The 21361-nt window shown below is 47.6% G+C and overlaps 2 protein-coding genes and 1 long non-coding RNA gene across 10 annotated transcripts in view; 1 reads left to right on the top strand and 2 right to left on the bottom strand.

The window, feature by feature from the left end:
• LOC127600353 (uncharacterized) overlaps window positions 1-11479 on the bottom strand; it is an 86466-nt gene extending 74987 nt beyond the window's left edge. The window contains exon 1 of the mRNA XM_052064867.1: window positions 10641-11479. Within this exon, the coding sequence (XP_051920827.1) occupies window positions 10821-11438 (618 nt within the window). The 5' untranslated portion in view covers window positions 11439-11479 and the 3' untranslated portion in view covers window positions 10641-10820. The remainder of the gene's footprint in view (window positions 1-10640) is intronic.
• The window catches only part of LOC127600226 (CUB and sushi domain-containing protein 3-like), a 782730-nt gene that overhangs the window by 168582 nt on the left and 592787 nt on the right, over window positions 1-21361 (top strand). For 7 of the 8 annotated variants that reach the window (XR_007962299.1, XM_052064574.1, XM_052064571.1 and 4 more), the window contains exon 6: window positions 16366-16478. Coding sequence is in view for 7 of the 8 variants with exons in the window: in XM_052064574.1 (XP_051920534.1) it covers window positions 16366-16478 (113 nt within the window). In the remaining variant the exon portion in view is untranslated. Of the gene's footprint in view, window positions 1-5800; window positions 6186-16365; window positions 16479-21361 lie in introns of those variants that run through there. The other variant, XM_052064576.1, reaches the window with a different exon arrangement.
• Window positions 1-21361, bottom strand: part of LOC127600376 (uncharacterized) — a 257704-nt gene that overhangs the window by 178053 nt on the left and 58290 nt on the right. The gene's annotated exons all lie outside the window — the stretch shown is intronic.

Here is a 21361-nt window from a genome sequence, read left to right as displayed (position 1 = left end):
CTGTTCCTCTCAGTTAACACTCAAACTGTCATGTTTAAATTCAATTTCAAAGTAAATCTTAGTTTAAATTATAAACACATTTATTTTCTGAAATTTAAATGTCACATTTGTTTCATTGAACTGTCTTAAATAGTGCTGGTGGTTGACTGCTTAGCGTTTCGGCCCCACGGTGCAGAGGTGCAGGGTTCAAATCAGGCTCCAGCCTTCCTGTGTGGAGTTTGCATCTCCATGCCTGTGTAGGTTTTATCCGGATACTCCGGTTTCCTCCCACATTCAAAAAACATGCATGGCAGCTGAATGGAGCACACTAAATGTCCCTAGTGTGGGACGAATAAAGGATATCTTATCTTAAATTTGATCTCGGTGTGAGTGTGAGCGTGGATGGTTGTTCGTCTATGTGTCCTGCGATTTTTTGGCCCAATGTGGAACACAGTGCCATCTAGATGTGTCAAAACATACAACAACTGATTTATGAAGCAAATTTGAAGCTTTGTTTTCCCATCACTATTCCACACAATGACTGCTTACCTTTTCTCACTTTATTTTGAAGTGACATTGAACTGTCCTCTATCAAATGAGAAATGCGTAGTGCCTTTGCTGCTGAATAAAATCATCAAATGTAAACAGAAGCAGAGTAGCCCACATATTTGTGCACAAACATAGATAACAGTCTAAATAAAAGGCAAAAAAAAAAATTGTGTCTCCGGCAGAAATTGATTTGTGTGTGTGTGTGTGTGTGTGTGTGTGTGCGCGCGTGTGTGTATATATATATACTGTATATATATATATATATATACACTAGCTGGTTCGCCGCCCTCTGGGCGGCTCATCAGCTAGTTCCTGCGGAAGACTGGTAAGGTGGGCCTTCGGCCCACAAAAGTGTTGCTGCTTGTTTCAACTTTTTGTTCATCTTCATTGCTTATCGCGAAAATAAAGAGATGTTTAGCTCTACTAAATAACTAACAATTTCATTGCAATGCATGTGGGTAGACAACATTATTTCGCTAAGATGCCCGCGCGATCGTAGTGAGCCACTGTCTGAGCGGCGCAGTGGCGGCGCACAGTGGCGGCGCGCAGCAGCGCGGTGGAGTAGGTACGTTTTGAAAAGGGACAGACGGAAGGACAGACCGCGTGCGGGACGACGCGCAATATATATATATATATATATTAAAAAAATGAAAAATCCTCATCTCACCCCTCGGGTGGTGTCCGTCCCTCATTCAGCTCGGGTCCTCTACCAGAGGCCAGGAAGCTTGAGGGTTCTGCGCAGTATCCTTGCTGTTCCCAGCACTGCACATTTCTGGACTGAGATGTCCGATGTTGTTCCCGGGATTTGTTGCAGCCACTCATCTAGTTTGGGGGTTACTGCCCCGAGTGCTCCGACCACCACAGGCACGACTGTCACCTTTACCTTCCAGGCTCTCTCCAGCTCCTCTCTGAGCCCTTGGTATTTCTCGAGTTTCTCATGTTTCTTCTTCCTGATGTTTCCATCACTTGGGACCGCTACATCCACTACAACGGCTTTCCTCTGCCCTTTATCTATGATCACGATATCTGGTTGGTTCGCCATTACCATCCTGTCAGTCTGGATCTGGAAGTCCCACAGGATCTTCGCTCTGTCATTCTCCACCACCTTCGGAGGTGTTTCCCATTTTGACCTTGGGGTTTCCAGTCCATACTCCGCACAGATGTTTCGGTAGACTATGCCAGCCACCTGGTTATGGCGTTCCTTGTAGGCTTTCCCTGCCAGCATCTTACACCCTGCAGTTATGTGTTGGATCGTCTCAGGTGCCTCTTTGCACAACCTACACCTTGGGTCTTGTCTGGTGTGGTATATCTGGGCCTCGGTGGCTCTGGTGCTCAAGGCCTGCTCCTGAGCAGCCAGGATGAGTGCCTCTGTGCTGTCCTTCAGGCCAGCCCTCTCGAGCCACTTATAGGACTTCTTGAGATCAGCCACTTCAGTTATGGTCCGGTGGTACATCCCGTGTAGGGGCTTGTCCTCCCATGATGGTCCCTCTTCCAGCGCCTCATCCTCTGTTCCCCATTGTCTGAGACATTCTCTGAGTACGTCATCCGTTGGAACCTTCTCCTTGATGTATTCATGGAGCTTGGATGTTTCATCCTGGACAGTGGCTCTCACACTCACTAGTCCCCGGCCTCCTTCCTTTCGGCTTGCGTACAGTCTCAGGGTGCTGGATTTGGGATGGAACCCTCCATGCATGGTTAGGAGCTTTCGGGTCTTAACGTCCGTGGTCTGAATCTCTTCCTTTGGCCACCTTATTATTCCTGCAGGGTATCTGATCACTGGCAGGGCATAGCTGTTTATTGCCCGGGTCTTATTCTTGCCATTGAGCTGGCTTCTTAGGACTTGCCTCACTCGCTGGAGGTATTTGGCCGTAGCCGCTTTCCTTGTTGCGAGTTCGAGGTTGCCATTGGCTTGTGGTATACCAAGGTACTTGTAGCTGTCCTCAATGTCTGCTATTGTTCCTTCAGGGAGTGAGACCCCTTCAGTGCGGACTACCTTTCCTCTCTTAGTCACCATCCGACTACATTTCTCAAGCCCGAATGACATCCCAATGTCGCTGCTGTAGATCCTGGTTGTGTGGATCAGGGAATCTATGTCCCTTTCGCTCTTAGCATACAGTTTTATGTCATCCATGTAGAGGAGGTGACTGATTGTAGCTCCATTTCTGAGGCGGTATCCATAGCCTGTCTTGGTGATTACTTGGCTTAGGGGGTTCAGTCCTATGCAGAACAGCAGTGGGGAGAGTGCATCACCTTGGTATATGCCACATTTGATGGACACTTGGGTAAGTGGCTTGCCATTGGCTTCAAGTGTGGTTTTCCACATCCTCATCGAGTTCGCAACGAAGGCTCTTAGGGTCCTGTTCACCTTATACAACTCCAAGCATTCAGTGATCCATGTATGTGGCATCGAGTCATAGGCTTTCTTGTAATCAATCCAAGCTGTGCACAGGTTGGTACGTCGGGACCTGCAGTCTTGTGCGACTGTTCTGTCAACCAGGAGCTGATGTTTGGCTCCTCTGGTATCTCTACCAATGCCCTTCTGCGCTTCGTTCATGTATTGATCCATGTGTCCACTTATCTTAGCCGCAATGATGCCTGACATGAGCTTCCATGTAGTGGAGAGACAGGTTATTGGCCGATAGTTGGATGGGGCTGCACCATTCGAGGGATCCTTCATGATCAGGATCGTTCGCCCTTCGGTTAGCCATTCTGGGTGAGTCCCATCCCTCAGCAGCTGGTTCATTTGCACTGCTAGGCGCTCATGGAGTGCTGTGAGTTTCTTTAGCCAGTAGGTGTGGACCATGTCCGGGCCTGGTGCTGTCCAGTTCTTCATATCTGAGACTCTGTCTTGGTGGGTCAGCTCTGTTGTTAGGACCCTGCCACTGAGCGTACACTTTCGCAGGTTGTGTTGCAAACAGCCTGTTTATTCGTCTGGCCTCATTCTCTTTCGTGTATCGCTTTAGACGGCTGGACAAGGCTTGGAGCCTTTGTTTGGCAGTTTCGAGTGCCATATATAGACACACACATAAATATGTATGTCAACTTTAGTGTGTAAATAAACACATTTTACAAATTACCTGTACAATTAACACACACATGGTATTTGGAAAGCCCTGTGCTAGGGGAATTTCAATTTGGGTTGCAAATCAACAGGTCGGCACATGAATAAGCCTCTAGAAATACATTGCACTGCACTGCAGCCAATATATACAATGTTTAAAATTAAAGCTGCTATGGTGGATCCATGGGATTTGGGCTGTGAAGCACCATGAACTCTTTCCTGCTTCGAGAAGGGAACGCGCTTGGTCGGCTGCTGGTCAGTAGTTTGAACCGAGCTAAGTTGCTCAAGGGCACTCCCAGACCCTTTTGAGAGTCAAGAGCTGAGTGTATGCCTGTCTTGTCACTTGGAGTGACTCCAAGTCACTCTGTAGACATGGGACACGTTTTATTCAGCACTAAAATATGTGGGGAATGGGGAACAGTTATAATAATTAATTCCCTAAAGAGACACACACCTGAATAGATAGATAAACAGATGGAGTTTATATATTTAATTAATTTAATGTGAAACTTTTTTTGTGTGCATTTTGTAAAGTTTTAAGGCACACCGGCCTCATAAATGTCTTATAAAGGAGTGTTTTCCAAACCTGAGAAATTGCTTTGAAAATGTAATTGCCGGAATGCCAAAATGTTGGGGAAATTGTTTTCAAAAGTAAGTTAATGTGAAATGTGAAAGAAATAATTCCCTGCCTTCATATACATTGACACGTTAACATTGTTAAATTGACAGTATGTTTTAAAGATAATAAAGACACTTTTAAATTTAGATTAATGACTAAATAATACAATACAACCAGGGCTAGACTTGTGCAGAGCAGCCAGAGACCTCTTTTGAATGTCTGCTCCTGAGGTCACATTGCAGTAAATGTCAAATAAATGAAAATTGATAAACAAACCTCAGAAATGATCCCACAATAACAGTGACATTACCATGGGTGTGCATACACATTGATGAAACGTGAAGTTATCATACTGTTTTTAGAATCCTGGACCATGCTCCAGCAGTCCCATGTTACTATTAAACAACCACGTTTGTTTTTGAACGTGTGTGTGTGTGTTTGTGTGTCTATGTATGACTGAGTGACTGCGTTTGTGCATAATCGTGCATGTGCGTGTTTGTGTGTGTGCGTGTGTGTGTGTGGTGTGAGTGTTTGTGTATGCGTGCTCTATGTGTGCTTGTTGACAGACAGTACAGGAATGGCAAGACAGAACAAATTCAGAGCTGGTTCGCCAGAAAAATGAGTAGGCCTGTGGCAGTGTTAAATCTCTACCAGATGCTGCAGCCTGCACGCAGCAATAAATAAAATGATTTATCTATCACACAGTCAGTACCAGGAAGATAGAACACAGAGGCATACACGACAGACATTTCCCATTATTTACACTTGTACCTGATACACATCTTAGACAGCATTTGGAACAAAACACAATATTTAGCTAGAAACAAAAAGACTTAAAAATGATAATCACATAACTTGCATGATGTTTTTTGCAATGGTTTTTGAAGCATTCGCCACAGCGAGTTGTTTAATCTGTCAGGTGGCTCCATTCTCGTCTTGAGCAGCTAAAGGTTAGGGTTCACTTGGCCAGTTCGATACATTTTTCACTATTTCCCCATGATAGACTGTATGTTTTGGGTCATTGACGAACTGAATGATTCACGATATCCAAAGGAATATGGTTACATTTTATTTTAAACTGTGGGTGAGCAAGAGCCTATTCTGGAGCTCATGTTGCTGCTGTCATCACGATCCATCAATCCATTCATCGACTTCATCTTATCCAAGGTCATGTCATGGGGCCAGTATCTTATGCTGGGAACCCCAGACTTCCCTCTGTGCAGCCCAGGGACGTGCGGTCAGGGGAGGCAGGTGAGGCAGAGCCGCACCCCTGAATGCGCATTGCATTGCATAATCATCACAAACAGGGTTTATACATGCAACTGGCACGTGCTGCTTGCCGTACATCTGCACGTCGCCAATATAACGTTTGCAGATACATTTATTTGACCTGCTTTTCCTAAGTCTGGCTAATGTTTTTAAACCATTAAAGTTTAATGTTTTTTAGTGAATATATTTAGATTTGATGATGGAAAATAAAACCGCAGTGAAAAGGCACAGGTTGCGGGAGATAGTTCTCTGCCGCAGTTAAGAGGGCGTACGTGAGCAAACGGGTACGTTGCGCTGTTTTCTGCGCAGAGGCGTCAGGCGAGTCAAGTGTGAACCTTTTTTAAATTTGCTACGTTGGACTGCCAAAATGGAAGAAAATGATTATATATCGAAGCTTAAAAACTTCTCAAAACTGGACTCTCAGTCAAAAGTGGACGTGATTAACACAGGTAGACCAACGCCGGAGCGAAAAGGTTTGCTTCAAACTACGGGACAGCCTGGACATCTTTTCAAACGGAGTGGTACAGCCGAAAAGAACGGTGATGTGGCTGTCCTTCAAAAACCCGTCTTTACTGTTTTCCCTGCCTTTTGTTCTCAACTTGTGACAATGTCTGGACTAACACGGGATATTGTGACATGAAAAGCGCAAGGATCGATTTGGCATTGAATGAACAGTGGAGTCTCAACGTTAGCATCCGCAATGCCAAGGTAAGGGAAAACCGAGAGATTGTGAAAGACCTCATTCATGCAACCTGCTTTTTCGCTAAACGGGAGTTGGCATTTCGTGGTCACGACAAGAAGGCAAGCTCTTCTAATCGTGGCGATTAGGTAGAACTATTACATGCTTTTGCTGAGAAAGATGAGAGGTTAGCTAGACATTTGGACCATCCACTGTGTTTTCTGGCTTGTCCACTAGAATACAGAACGATATAATCGAAGCTTTCGGTGATGTGATAATAAATGATCTAAAAAGGGAGATCAATGCTGCCCCATTTGTTGACATAGAGTTGGACGAGACTACGGATATCACAAACAAAGCACGGATCTCTGTTATTTTGCGCTATGTAGCCAAAAGTGAAGTGGACTGTGGTGATGGAAGCCTTTTTAGGATTTGATGACGTAAGTGATGATAGGCGAGCCCCTGCTGTAGCTGCGTATGTCTTGGAAGTGTTGGAGAAAACAGCTGTGTTAAAAAACTAGTAGCACACATATGATCCCGATCGCTCGGACAATGATACTCAAATGATGGTCACTGGATATGATCGATGGCTGTCAAAAGCATCGACATGCTTTTTAATGATGGCATATGAGGGCATTTTCAGTGAAACTGATGCACTTTTTAGAGTGCTGCAAAACAAAGTCATGGACATTGGATATTGTTGTGCGCGAACCCACGACACCATCGGAGTTGTTGAACGCATGAGACGGGACTTTAACACACTGTATGAGCGATTTGAGCAGAAATGCAGCACACTTGGCCGAAACGACAGTGGAAGAAATCATTCGGTCACAGATGAGGGAAAACAAATGTTCGACAAGATTATGGACAACATCAGTGTTCAGATGAAAGCTAGGTTTGATCATTTTGTGAGCTAGCTTTCCTCAGTTTGGTCGACTGTACAAAATTTAATGAGATGTCACAACATTTTGATGACACCAAACTGCAGAGCCTGTCAAAATCTTATAACAAAATAGATTAGTCTAAGAAAAATACAATAGAATATTGAACCCTGGAGAACCCACGGGGTCAAATTTTGGATATGAAATAACCAGTAGCCAATTGAATAAGCTACTATTTTTGGTTGATATATTTATAAATCTGACACTAAAGGAGTCGGTGCCTCACCAACCATGAACCTCACCGTACGCCACTGGTGCAGCCATTTCGCCCAGCTCTTCCATGGTGATCCTGAGGTGTCTCCACTGGCCAAAGTCTCTCCGACCAGGGGGGTCGGGCACCTAATCGGGCTCCTTTAAATACGGAGGAGCAGCGGCTCAACCTTGAGCCCCTTCCGGATAGTCGAGTTTCTCACCCTATCTTTAATCCTGCAGTCAGATCGCACACAAGTTGAGCTATTCTCAAGATGTGATTATATATAAAGTCAGTGCAGTGTGAGCCGATACAGTAGGCACCTATCCGACCATGAACACAGTTGAGGTCATGTGAGTAGGGACGAGTACATTAACTCAAGTTCGTAAATTTAGACTGGAAGAAATATTGCATGGAGAATGTACTTACTCACATACAAATTGTAAAACAGAAGACAAACAAAACAAAACAAAACAAGACTCCCTGTGCAGATAGTGTGCAGCAACAATGTAGGACCAAAATCATTGTAGTCTGTCAGTTTTGGGGGCTGTATCACACAACCAGCTTACAATGCGGCCCAAAAAAAGAGCAGACATGGAGAATGGGGAGTGAATAACTTGGTGTATCTAGTCATCTTATTTACTTGTTAAAACTGTAGAACTATGAACCAAAATGGAAATAACATTTAGCATAAGTCAAAGCTTTAGCACAACTGTGCCAAAAAGAAGTTTTTGGAACGTGGGAGCAAAACAGAATACCCAAGAAAAAGTCACACCGGCATGAGGAGAACATGCAAACTCTACACAGAAAGGCCGGGGCCCGGAATAATACCCACAGACCATTGGACTGTGCAGCCAACATGCTTAACAGTTGACCACCGTGCCCTGTAGTCAACTTTGAAAACACAGAATTTCCTCGTTTACCGGGGTAAATGGGGACCAAAACCACCCGCGATAAACGAAAATCCGTGAAGTAGCGATCAATGAACATATATACAGTATATATATTAAAAAATTGCCCCATGTGGGCCTTTGCGCTTGAGCAGAGCGCACTAACACACACACACATTTGTCTTACTGTTTATTGTGCATGTTAAATTGCTCCATGTACAGCACTTTGTATGCAGCGATGGCTGTTTGAAAGTGCTCTATAAATACTGTTGATTTGACTTGACTTGACTTTACTTGACTTCACACACACACACACACACATACAGAAACGCACACACAGACACACGCCCACATACTCACACAAAGGCCAGCGATCCCATGGCGTGAAGCAGACGCCTATTTGATTAGTCAATTAAGGTTGTTTAGACAATTAAGGATGGAGAGACCTGCTTTTGTTCTTATAAGTCTCTCTCTCTCCCACACACACACACACACACACACACACACACACACACACACACACACACACAGGCCAGCGATCCAGTATGTGCAGCAGACGTGTTTATGATTACTCAATCAAGACAATTAAGGATGAAAGAGACCTGCTTTTGTTCTTATAAGCCTCCTCTCTCTCTGTCTCTCTCTTTCTCTCAGCAAGACACATACATCACTTGCGTGCACGCACACACACGTGCCCCACGTGGACCTTCCGCGATTGAGCAGAGTGCTCACACACTAGCACGCATAGTAAACAACACCGATTTTTGCGGACTTCCAAAAAAAAAAGAATGTTTGAAAAAATCTGCGATGCACCGAAGCTGCGATAAACGCGAAATAGCAAGGGATCACTGTATTACCTTCTTCTTACCAGGGAGGCTAAAGAGTGTGATCGCACTGCAGTTTTAACGTACCCTTCCATTCCATCCATCCATCCATCCATCCATCCATCATCTACCGCTTATCCGGGGCCGGGTCGCGGGGGCAACAGCTTTAGCAGGGAAGCCCAGACTTCCCTCTCCCTAGCTACTTCTTCCAACTCTCCCCGGGGGATCCCGAGACGTTCCCAGGCCAGCTGCGTGACATAGTCTCTCCAGCGTGTCCTGGGTCTTCCTCGGGGTCTCCTCCCGGTGGGACATGCCCGGAACACCTCACCAGGGAGGCGCTCAGGAGGCATCCGAATCAGATGCCCAAGCCACCTCATCTGGCTCCTCTCGATGTGGAGGAGAAGCGGCTCGACTCTGAGACCCTCCCGGATGGCCGAGCTTCTCACCTTATCTCTAAGGGAGAGCCCGGACACCCTGCGGAGAAAACTCATTTCGGCCGCTTGTATCCGGGATCTCGTTCTTTCGGTCACGACCCATAGCTCGTGACCATAGATGAGGGTTGGGACGTAGATCAACCGGTAAATTGAGAGCTTCGCCTTTTGGCTCAGCTCCTTCTTCACCACGACAGACCGATACAACGTCCGCATCACAGCAGACGCTGCACCGATCCGCCTGTCGATCTCCCGCTCCCTCATGCCCCCACTCGTGAACAAGACCCCAAGATACTTGAACTCCTCCACTTGGGGAAAGATCTCCTCCCCGACTCGGAGGGGGCACTCCACCCTTTTACGACTGAGGACCATGGTTTCAGATTTGGAGGTGCTGATTTTCATCCCAACCGCTTCACACTCGGCTGTGAAACGCTCCAGTGAGAGTTGGAGAACCCGTTTGAAGGAGCCAACAGCACCACATCATCTGCAAAAAGCAGGGATGCAATACTGAGGCCCCCAAAACGGACCCCCTCAACGCTTCGGCTGCGCCTAGAAATTCTGTCCATAAAGGTTATGAACAGAATCGGCGACAAAGGGCAGCCTTGGCGGAGTCCCACCCCCGACTTACTGCCGGCAATGCGAACCAAACTCTGACATCGGTGGTATAGTGACCGAACAGCCCGTATCAGGGGGTTCGGTACCCCATACCCACGAAGCACCCCCAACAGAACTCCCCGAGGGACATGGTCAAACGCCTTCTCCAAGTCCGCAAAACACATGTAGACTGGTTGGGCGAATTCCCACATACCCTCGAGGACTCTGCTAAGGGTGTAGAGCTGGTCCACTGTTCCACGGCCGGGACGAAAACCACACTGCTCCTCCTCAATCTGAGGCTCGACTTCCTGACGGACCCTCCTCTCCAGCACCCCTGAATAGACCTTACCAGGGAGGCTGAGGAGTGTGATCCCTCTGTAGTTGGAACACACCCTCCGGTCCCCCCTTTTAAAAAGAGGGACTACCACCCCGGTCTGCCAATCCAGAGGCACTGTTGACCACGCGATGTTGCAGAGGCGTGTCAACCAGGACAGCCCCACAACATCCAGAGCCTTGAGGAACTCCGGGCGGATCTCATCCACCCCTGGGGCCTTCCCACCGAGGAGCTTTTTAACCACATCGGTGACTTCAACCACAGAGATAGGAGAGCCCACCTCAGAGTCCCCAGGCTCTGCTTCCTCCACAGAAGGCGTGTTGGTGGAGTTGAGGAGGTCTTCGAAGTACTCTGCCCACCGGTTCACAACGTCCCGTGTTGAAGTCAGCAGCGCCCCATCCCCACTGTACACAGTGTTAGTGGTGCACTGCTTCCCCCTCCTGAGCCGTCGGATGGTGGACTAGAATTTCCTCGAAGCCGTCTGGAAGTCGGCTTCCATGGCCTCACCGAACTCTTCCCACGCTCGGGTTTTTGCCTCGGCGACCACCAAAGCTGTGTTCCGCATGGCCAGTCGATACCCGTCAGCTGCCTCTGGGGTCCCACAGGCCATAAAGGCTCGATAGGACTCCTTCTTCAGCTTGACGGCATCCCTTACTGCTGGTGTCCACCAGCGAGTACGGGGGTTGCCGCCACGACAGGCACCAACCACCTTCCGGCCACAACTCAGATTGGCCGCCTCAACAATAGAGGCACGGAACATAGTCCACTCGGGCTCAATGTCCCCCGCCTCCCCCGGAACATGGGAAAAGCTCTGTCCGAGGTGGGAGTTGAAACTCCTTCTGACAGGGGATTCCGCCAGACGCTCCCAACAAACCCTCACGATATGTTTGGGTCTGCCAGGACGGACCGGCATCTTGCCCCACCATCGGAGCCTACTCACCACCAGGTGGTGATCAGTTGACAGCTCCGCCCCTCTCTTCACCCGAGTGTCCAGAACATGCGGCCGCAAATCCGATGATACAACTACGAAGTCGATCATCGAACTGCGGCCAAGGGTGTCCTGGTGCCAAGTGCACATATGGACACCCTTATGCTTGAACAAGGTGTTCGTTATGGACAATCCGTAATGAGCACAGAAGTCCAATAACAAAACACCACTGTTCGGGGGAGCCGTTCCTCCCAATCACACCCCTCCAGGTCTCACTGTCATTGCCCACGTGAGCATTGAAGTCCCCCAGCAGAACAAGGGAGTCTCCAGCAGGAGTACTCTCCAGTACATATGCACAAACAACAGTCAGGACCCTTCCCCCCACCCGAAGGCGGAGGGAGGCAACCCTCTCGTCTACCGGTGTGAACCCCAATGTACAGGCACTGAGCCGGGGGGGGCAATGAGTATGCCCACACCTACTCTGAGCCTTTCACCGTGAGCAACTCCAGGGTGGAAGAGAGTCCAACCCCTCTCGAGAGAACTGGTACCAGAACCCAGGCTGTGTGTGGAGGCAAGTCCGACTATATCAAGTCGGAAATTCTCTGCCTCACACACCAGCTCGGGCTCCTTCCCTGCCAGAGAGGTGACATTCCATGTCCCAAGAGCTAGCTTCTGCAGCCGAGGATCGGACCGCCAGGGTCCCCGCCTTTGGCTGCCGCCCAGCTCACATTGCACCCGACCCCTTTGGCCCCTCTCATGGGTGTTGAGCCCATGGGAAGGGGGACCCACGTTGCCTCTTCGGGCCGTGCCCGGCCGGGCCCCATGGGTGTAGGCCCGGCCACCAGGCGCTTGCCAACGAGCCCCACCTCCAGGCCTGGCTCCAGAGGGGGGCCCCGGTGACCCGCGCCCGGCCAAGGGAAACTTAGATCCATTTATTGTATTCATCATCAGGGGTCTTTGAGCCATGCTTTGTCTGACCCCTCACCTAGAACCTGTTTGCCATGGGTGACCCTGCCAGGGGCATAAAGCCCCAGACAACTTAGCTCCTAGGATCATTGGGACACACAAACCCCTCCACCACGGTAAGGTTCTTAAAAAAAAGGGAGACCATGTTAAGGAATTATTCTGCTAGAAGTAGTAGTAGAACATTGTTGAGGAATTTCATCTTGCTATGAGAACTATTGATACTAGTCTCTGTCCTGAACATATGCTGAAGTATTTAAAAGAATGTAGTGTGAAGTTTAGATCCTATTTTCACTTGGTTAATGAACAGCCCCCGAGGGGTTTTCTGCCTCCACCACCTCGTAAAAATCTCTGAAGGCCGTCAAGTGCCCTCAAAGAGGAACCCTAATCTCAAGATCTGTGACCAGCAGCTGTGGTCCATACTTTGTCATCATATCAAGATCGAACTTTGCTTGACCTTCTTTGTCTCTACTTTTTCTTGGTTAGGTTTAATGGTTATGGTGTTATTCCTCTCTGTTAGTTGTGTTTGTTCAGACACTGAAAGAAACAATGTACAATGCGGTTGAAGGTATTCCTGCTCACTGTTTTTACAATCACCTTTAGTGCCCTCGACCCCCACCACTTTTAGGGCCCCCCTCCACAGGACATGTTTACCGTCAAAAGAGGGGCTGTTATCTCAAGTGTCTGTGTTCCTGCCATCGCACCAAATGGGGAGTAGTGGTGGTCTGGTCTCACCTCACCACTCCTGGCTTCCTCCGGCCACCCCGGGTCAGATGACATGTTACTTTCTTTGTTTCGGGGATTTGCATGAGAGGCGTACCTCCCCGCCTCGCATTGTCATATTGTCTCTATATAATCTCATGAATGTGTTTCTTCGGGGCTTCCTGTTGAAATCTGAGACTCACAGGAGCCCGAATCGATTTGTGTTACGTTGTGATAAACTGAAGAAAAGACAATGTGGTGTTCGGTCTTCTTCCACCTTATAGAGAGATAAAAGAACCTGTAACCAAGGATGGCCAAGAGCAAATTGACAGCTCCCATTCCTCAACAACCACTAACCCGGGTTGCTGCTGGCATTGCAAGATATTTAATTAGTAAATATTAATATGCAAGGCTGAGTCTTGACATGATCTCTACAGTGCTTCATAGTTTGTATGTTGTGAATCATTAGAAGATCCTTTCCTTTTCCCAATTATAATCTTTTCTCGCATCAGTCCATCACAATCTCTCTACTAAATTCCAGCCTGGCCTTCCTATTCTTCTTGCTAACAAGTAGTTTGAATCTTCTGGGTTAGCCTTTTGCTGTCTTTCTTTTGCAAACAAAATACCATGTTGTGATTCCCTTTCTTCTCCCCTCTAGAGATCGTTGCTGATGTCAGTAACGATTTTTTAAGGGTCTTTTTTAGAGCTCTGATGTCTTTGTCATTGACTTGCTGTTCCCCTTAAGGTACCTACTCCAAGTCTGTCAGTGGTTTTGTCGATCTTCAGGACATTCCAAGCCATTGTCTTGGTTATGGCCAGTGTTTGTGCAATGTTTCTGATTGATTTTCCGTCTTTTCTCAGCTTCACAATTGCATTTTTAAACTCTGACTCAAATAAATAGTTTATAGCCTATAAACTGAGCGTCGACCTGCAGCTGTATATTCTTTATGAATAATCAATGTGTTAGTACACAGCTGGGCAAGATCAGTCACTTGAAAAATGGTTGGGCTCGACGAAAGCTATCTTTTTAGTCGTGTGTCAGATCATTATGTAACATGGATATAAAAGCTGAAATGTTGAACTCTTGTCTCACATTCATTTTTTGTTGTCAGTCAGACCCAAACATTTTCTCCACAGCAAAAAAAAATATATATATATATATATGGCTTGAAGGACAGCACAGAGGCACTCATCCTGGCTGCTCAGGAGCAAGCCTTGAGCACCAGAGCCATCGAGGCCCAGATATACCACACCAGACAAGACCCAAGGTGTAGGTTGTGCAAAGAGGCACCTGAGACGATCCAACACATAACTGCAGGGAGTAAGATGCTGGCAGGGAAAGCCTACATGGAACGCCATAACGAGGTGGCTGGCATAGTCTACCGAAACATCTGTGCGGAGTATGGAATGGAAACCCCAAGGTCAAAATGGGAAACACCTCCGAAGGTGGTGGAGAATGACAGAGCGAAGATCCTGTGGGACTTCCAGATCCAGACTGACAAGATGGTAATGGCGAACCAACCAGATATCGTGATCATAGATAAAGGGCAGAGGAAAGCCGTTGTAGTGGATGTAGCGGTCCCAAGTGATGGAAACATCAGGAAGAAGGAACATGAGAAACTCGAGAAATACCAAGGGCTCAGAGAGGAGCTGGAGAGAGCCTGGAAGGTAAAGGTGACAGTCGTGCCTGTAGTGGTCGGAGCACTCGGGGCAGTGACCCCCAAACTAGATGAGTGGTTGCAACAGATCCCTGGAACAACAGTGTGGAGAGCAGACAATTTTTAGACCATTTTTTCTAGGTCCCTCCCCATCACAGGGGTGAGCAGTGTGGAGCTGCTCAGTCACAATGGAAGCTGCCGAAGAGATGCGCTGCTCCATCCCGCAGTGTCAACGACCATCACTCCATTGCCGCCTGTGTGCATGGTTTGGGTAGGCACACCCAGCCACATCCTTGGCCTGTGCCCACCGCCATTCCACATCGCCACAGGACTTTGGGGGATTAGGGGGATGCAGGGTGGGGGATTGAGTGTGGGGTTGGGGCAAGAAGCTTGCGCAAAGGTTCGGATTAAGGTGAGGGTGTGGGATCACAGTCCTCACTCCCACCATCTTCACTCCTGCCAGGTGGTTTCCAGTGGCATGATGCAGGGGGCTGCCGGTAGTCCGGTCTGTTGGACTCCGCCTATGCCTGCCCCCAGGTGCCGGTTTGGGATCACTCTTTGTCTGGCCTCTACCCTTCGACCTGTTCGGCTTGGATGACCCTGCCAGGAGTGCGGGACTCCTGCCGACATAGCTCTAGGGGTCATGGAGACGCGCAAAGTGCCTCACCACGATAAGGTGGTGATCCCATCGAGGCACAAACACACACACACACACACGCACACACACACACACACACACACACACACACACACACACACACACACACACACACACACACACACACACACACACACACACACACACACACACACACACACACACACACACACACGTTATATTCAGCTCGATTCTCTTGACATGCATTAATGATGTGCATGGACAAGGATGCACAATTGGACATTAGGAAACGAGGTGACACTTGTCTAGCAACTATTCCACTGAAGTTGGGGTACATTGTCACCCAAGATCCACTGGTTAAAGGACACTTTGATTCTCTCCTCTTTCACCTCAAACTGCTTCTAACAACAAAGTGTGTGACGGAAAAGTGGTGAGGAATACACGACTGTCCGTGTTTTATGTTATGTGTTGTGTTTATTTATTTTACTTTATGTTAACTGTTTTGTTAAGCGCTTTGTTACAGCTGCCACTGTTGTGAAAGCGCTATATAAATTAGCGAGTAAGCTACTGCCCCATCATATAAAAATAATTACAAAAAAAATAAAATACCTTCGAGACCTCTGCCAAGGCCTCCATATTTACAGGTATATATATATATATATATATATATATATATATATATATATATATATATAGTATGAATTGATGGCTACAATGGAGATATGGTTGTAACTCTAAGCAGGTAAAGCATTTCTTCACAACTCTATTTCTGAATCAGCATCAGATTTTTAAGGCAGTTAGTTTGACGTCAAACCTTGTCAGTCTGATTACGTAGCAATTCAGTTCAAAGTGAGTAATATGAGATATTCGAATTACTTTTTTGATTCTCGAGAAAAAAAAACACACACACACACTCTACGATAGAACAGAACAGAGTGATTATGTCGCATGAACATTTTGTCAGCTCTGGAAGGACATTAACATCTGAATGGTAGGCACACGATGAAACCTTTTTGAAATGTGTGTATGTGTGCACGCTCATTTTTGGAAAATAAAACAAGAATGTTATGAACATGACTCCTGTGTTCCTGAAATAAAAGTTTAAACATTTTTACATTGTGCTCTTCATCTTTAGGCTGACTGGTATGAATATCCCTGCACCCATCATCAGCAACAAAAACTGGCTGCGGCTGCATTTTGTGACAGAGAGCAATCATCGCCACAAAGGCTTCAGGGCTCAGTATCAAGGTAGGGCACGCTTACTCAATTTGCACAGCATTATGGCGGGAGCTCTACTCGAAGAGGATGGTCCGTTATAAAGTAAAAAGCTATGTAATTACTATAGAAAGCCTTTTTGATTCTTAACTGCATGCCAAGCAGTTTTGTCAACAGCCCCTCTGTCGCAGGCATAACTGGTTATTTCTGCCACTGACTTCTTTGGACCTTTGTAATCTAATATTTTGGAGATAAAATCCAGCTGGAAAAATGGTCAGGCACCGCATACATGTTTCAATAGGATTTTTACATCAGATCTTAGGTTTTAAGCATAAAGCTTAACAATGATAAAGTGAATGCAACCCATCCATCCATCCATCCATCCATTTTCCACCGCTTATGCGGGGTCAGGTCGCGGGGGCAGCGGCTTTAGGAGAGAAGCCCAGACTTCGCCACTTCTTCGAGCTCTTCCTGGTGGATCCCAAGGCGTTCCCAGGCCAGCTGGGCGACATCGTCTCTCCAGCGTGTCCTGGGTCGTCCCCGGGGTCTCCTGCCAGTGGGACATGCCCAGAACACCTCACCAGGAAAGCATCCAGGAGGCATCCTAATTAGATGCCTGAGCCACCTCATCCGGCTCCTCTTGATGTGGAGGAGAAGTGGCTCTAGTCTGAGCCCCTCCCGGATGACCGAGCTTTTCACCTTATCTCTAAGGGAGAGCCCGGACACCCTGCGGAGAAAACTTATGTTGGCTGCTTGTATCCTGGATCGCGTTCTTTCGGTCACGACCCATAGCTCGTGACCATAGATGAGGGTTGGGATGTAGATGGACTGTTAAATTGAGAGCTTCGCCCTTTGGCTCAGCTCCTTCTTTTCCACGACAGACCGATACAACGTCTGCATCACAGCAGACGCTGCACCGATCCGCCTGTCGATCTCTCGCTCCCTCTTGCCCTCACTCGTGAACAAGACCCCAAGACACTTAAACTCCTCCAATTGGGGCAAGATCTCCTCCCCGACCCGGAGAGGGCACTCCACCCTTTTCCGACTGAGGACCATGGTTTCAGATTTGGAGGTGCTGATCTTCATCCCAACCGCTTCCCACTCGGATGCAAAACGCTCCAGTGAGAGCCCTGCTTGAAGGAGCCAACAGTACCACATCATCTGCAAAAAGCAGAGATGCAATACTGAGGCTACCAAAACGGACATCTCAACGCTTCGGCTGCGCCTAGAAATTCTGTCCATAAAAGTTATGAACAGAATCGGGGACAAAGGGCAGCCTTGGCGGAGTCCAAACTTCACTGGAAACGATTCCAACTTATTGCCGGCAATGCGAACCAAACTCTGACATCGGCAGTATAGGGACCGAATAGCCCGTATCAGGGGGCTCAGGAAGTCGGCTTCCATGGCCTCACCGAACTCTTCCCACGCAGGGGTTTTTGCCTCGGCGACCGCCGAAGCTGCGTTCCGCTTAGCCAGTCGATACCCGTAAGCTGCCTCTGGGGTCCCACAGGCCATAAAGGCCCGATAGGACTCCTTCTTCAGCTTGACGGCATTCCTTACTGCTGGTGTCCACCAGCGAATACGAAGGTTGCCGCCCCGACAGGCACCAACCACCTTACGGCCACAACTCAGATTGGCCGCCTCAACAATAGAGGCGCGGAACATGGTCCATTCAGACTCAATGTTCCCCGCATCCCCCAGGACATGGGAAAAGATTTTCCGGAGGTGGGAGTTGAAACTCTTTCTGACAGGGGATTCCGCCAGATGCTCCCAACAAACCCTCACAATACGTTTGGGTCTGCCAGAACGGACCGGCATCTTCCCCCACCATTGGAGCCTACTCACCACTAGGTGGTGATCAGTTGACAGGTCCGACTCTTTTTTCACCCGAGTGTCCAAAATATGTGGCAGCAAATCCGATGATACAACCACAAAGTCAATCATCGAACTGCGGCCTAGGGTGTCCTGGTGCCAAGTGCACATATGGACACCCTTATGTTTGAACAAGGTGTTCGTTATGGACAATCCTTGACGAGCACAAAAGTCCAACAACAAAACACCAATCGAGTTCTGATCGGGGGAGGGGCGTTCCTCCCAATCACGCCCTTCCAGGTCTCACTGTCATTGCCCAAGTGAGCATTGAAGTCCCCAAGCATAACAAGGGAGTCCCCAGCAGGAATACTCTCCAGCACACCCTCCAAGGACTCCAAAAAGGGTGGGTATTCTGAGCTGCTGTTTAGTGCATATGCACTAACAACGGTCAGGACCCGTCCTCCCACCCGAAGGCGGAGGAAGGCAACCCTCTCGTCTACCGGTCTGAACCCCAATGTACAGGTACTGAGCCGGGGGGCAATGATTATGCCCACACCTGCTCTGCGCCTCTCACCGTGAGCAACGCCAGAGTGGAAGAGAGTCCAACCCCTCTCGAGAAAACTGGTACCAGAACCCAGGCTGTGTGTGGAGGCAAGTCCGATTATATCCAGTCGGAACTTCTCTACCTCGCACACCAGCTCGGGTTCTTTCCCTGCAAGAGAGGTGACATTCCACGTCCCAAGAGCTAGCTTCTGCAGCCGAGGATCGGACCGCCAGGGTCCCCGCCTTTGGCTGCTGCCCAGCTCACATTGCACCCGACCCCTTTGTCCCCTCCCATGGGTGGTGAGCCCATGAGAAGGGGGACCAACGTTCCCACTTCAGGCTGAGCCCCATGGGTGTAGGCCCAGCCACCCGGCGCTCGCCAACGAGCCCCAGCTCCAGGCCTGGCTCCAGAGGGGGGGCCCCGGTGACCCACATCTGGGCGAGGGAAACTGAGTTCCATTTATTGTAATCGTCATCAGGGGTCTTTGAGCCATGCTGTGTTTGGTCCCTCAACAAGAACCTTTTTGACATGGGTGACCCTGCCAGGGGCATAAAGACCTAGACAACTTAGCTCCTAGGATCATTGGGACACACAAACCCCTCCACCAGGTGACGGCTCACGGAGGGGGTGAATGCAACCATGTGATATAAATATGCCATCTGTCAATTTAAGTTCATCAATGGATTATGCACACAGCATTTCCGCATTTGGGGTGAAGGAGTGTTGTACCTTCCGGTCACTTGGATAACAACTAGTCATAACGATAATGGGTGTCGTTGTCGACTCTGAGCTCACTTTTATTCTGCTTATCAAACATTTAATAAGAGGAGTGTTTCATTAATTGAACTCTCAGGTCACTAACTGAATTGATTACTGTAAAGGCTTTCTAGTCTTTCTAAAAAATGCATGCTATGTTTACAGTTACTACAGAATCGTGTAGCATCTGTTCTGTGGGAGCAGATTTATTTTAAGTTTCTATGACGGGTCTTTAAAAATGTCCTAATGTTCTATGGCAGGGGTGGGTAATTAATTTTGTAATGGGGTCACATGAAAAACTGGAAACCTTGCCGAGGGTCACCTTGCGTGGTGGACCCCAAAAAGCAGGCAGGAGGGAGGAGCAGGGTGTACTTTAAGTGTATTGATAAAACAGAGAAACGAAATCCAGAACAAAGTCCAAAAAACAGAAAGAATCCTAAGTATCAAACATAACCCAGGCTGTCGCTAAAACTAACAGTCAACAAAACATGATCGAGAACATGACAGCTCCAGCAAACAGACATGACAGCAACAAAGAAACAATGACCCAACACTGAGTGGTTGTGCCAAGTCCTTTTAAAGCAATAATTAGATAACGACCAACAGGTGTGCAGCTGCAGGGAGAGCCCTGCAGTGCCACCTGTTGGTCACAAAAAGAATCACGACACCGAGGGCCAGGCCAACGTACAACTTCGTCTATATTATTTTGAATATATTGAGAAGAAGCTTTTGTCCGGTTTCAATAAATTTGTACTTGTGTCGACATGTATTATTTATAATATGGGTATAACCTTATATAAATTATAAATGTTAAACTGGCATTGAAATGACCTCTTTACATTAATTGTTAGGGTTTGGATGTGACCCCAATAGAGCACCCTGGCTGAGGAGGCTGCCTGGCTGGCCCCTCCCTAACATTAATATAATTAATTTTGGGCACCAACCGCCAACTCATATTGGCAGTTCCAAGTCAAGACTCCCAAATATGAGGGAATTATGAGATTATAGAAAATGATTTATCATGATACACTCATGACTTATAATAACCTTTCTCCATTGTGCAGGAATAAAGAATGTTCCTCGCATTAGGACCCCTCTTGTCATTTTAGCTACGTAGTCTCTTTTCTGGGGAGCAAAAAGTTATCACAGGGGTCGGAAAATGCACTCAATGTAGTGAAAATGTTACTAAGTTGCCAACACTCCAAAGAAGTCTTGCTCTTGCTTGATAGTTCCTGTGGACTAGTATCCACAAATGTGAACATAAAATTAAAGCACAATTTAAAAAAAAAAAAAAAACACCAGATACTGTGTTTTATGTTTTACTTTGACTTCATGGTCACTGTGAGGTGCCAGTCAGAGACTGAGGGCAGGGCTGATGTGGTCCCTGGGCTGTACTTAACCTAGGTTTGATCTCGTGCAAGGATGTGCAATTCTGGTCAAGGATAAGCACTACAAATGGCTCAGGTGTGTTGGAGAAGGGAAACATTTAAAGTGTGCATGATGGGGGTCGTCAAGGACTGGAGTTGCTCACCCCTGTTCTAGAGCAGTGGTCCTCAACTAGAAATGCTGTCGGTCCACTTTTTTTTTTTTTAAAAAGACCAAGGTCCGGTCCCATGCACGACGGTCATGGGGATCAGGGCAATATGCCCATTTAGTATGGTCAAGCTAAGCTTATACAAATCAACACTCCTCACAACCAACCAATAATGGGGTGCATGAAAATAACAATTATTCACTTTGCCAGTACACAGCAAATAATGAGGGGTATTGTGTTGAGGCACAGGAACTCTTTTATTTTGTTAAG

This window comes from Hippocampus zosterae, chromosome 5 (genome assembly GCF_025434085.1).
Source record: "Hippocampus zosterae strain Florida chromosome 5, ASM2543408v3, whole genome shotgun sequence".
Lineage (NCBI taxonomy): Eukaryota > Metazoa > Chordata > Actinopteri > Syngnathiformes > Syngnathidae > Hippocampus > Hippocampus zosterae.
This window is presented reverse-complemented; position numbering and strand designations above follow the sequence as displayed.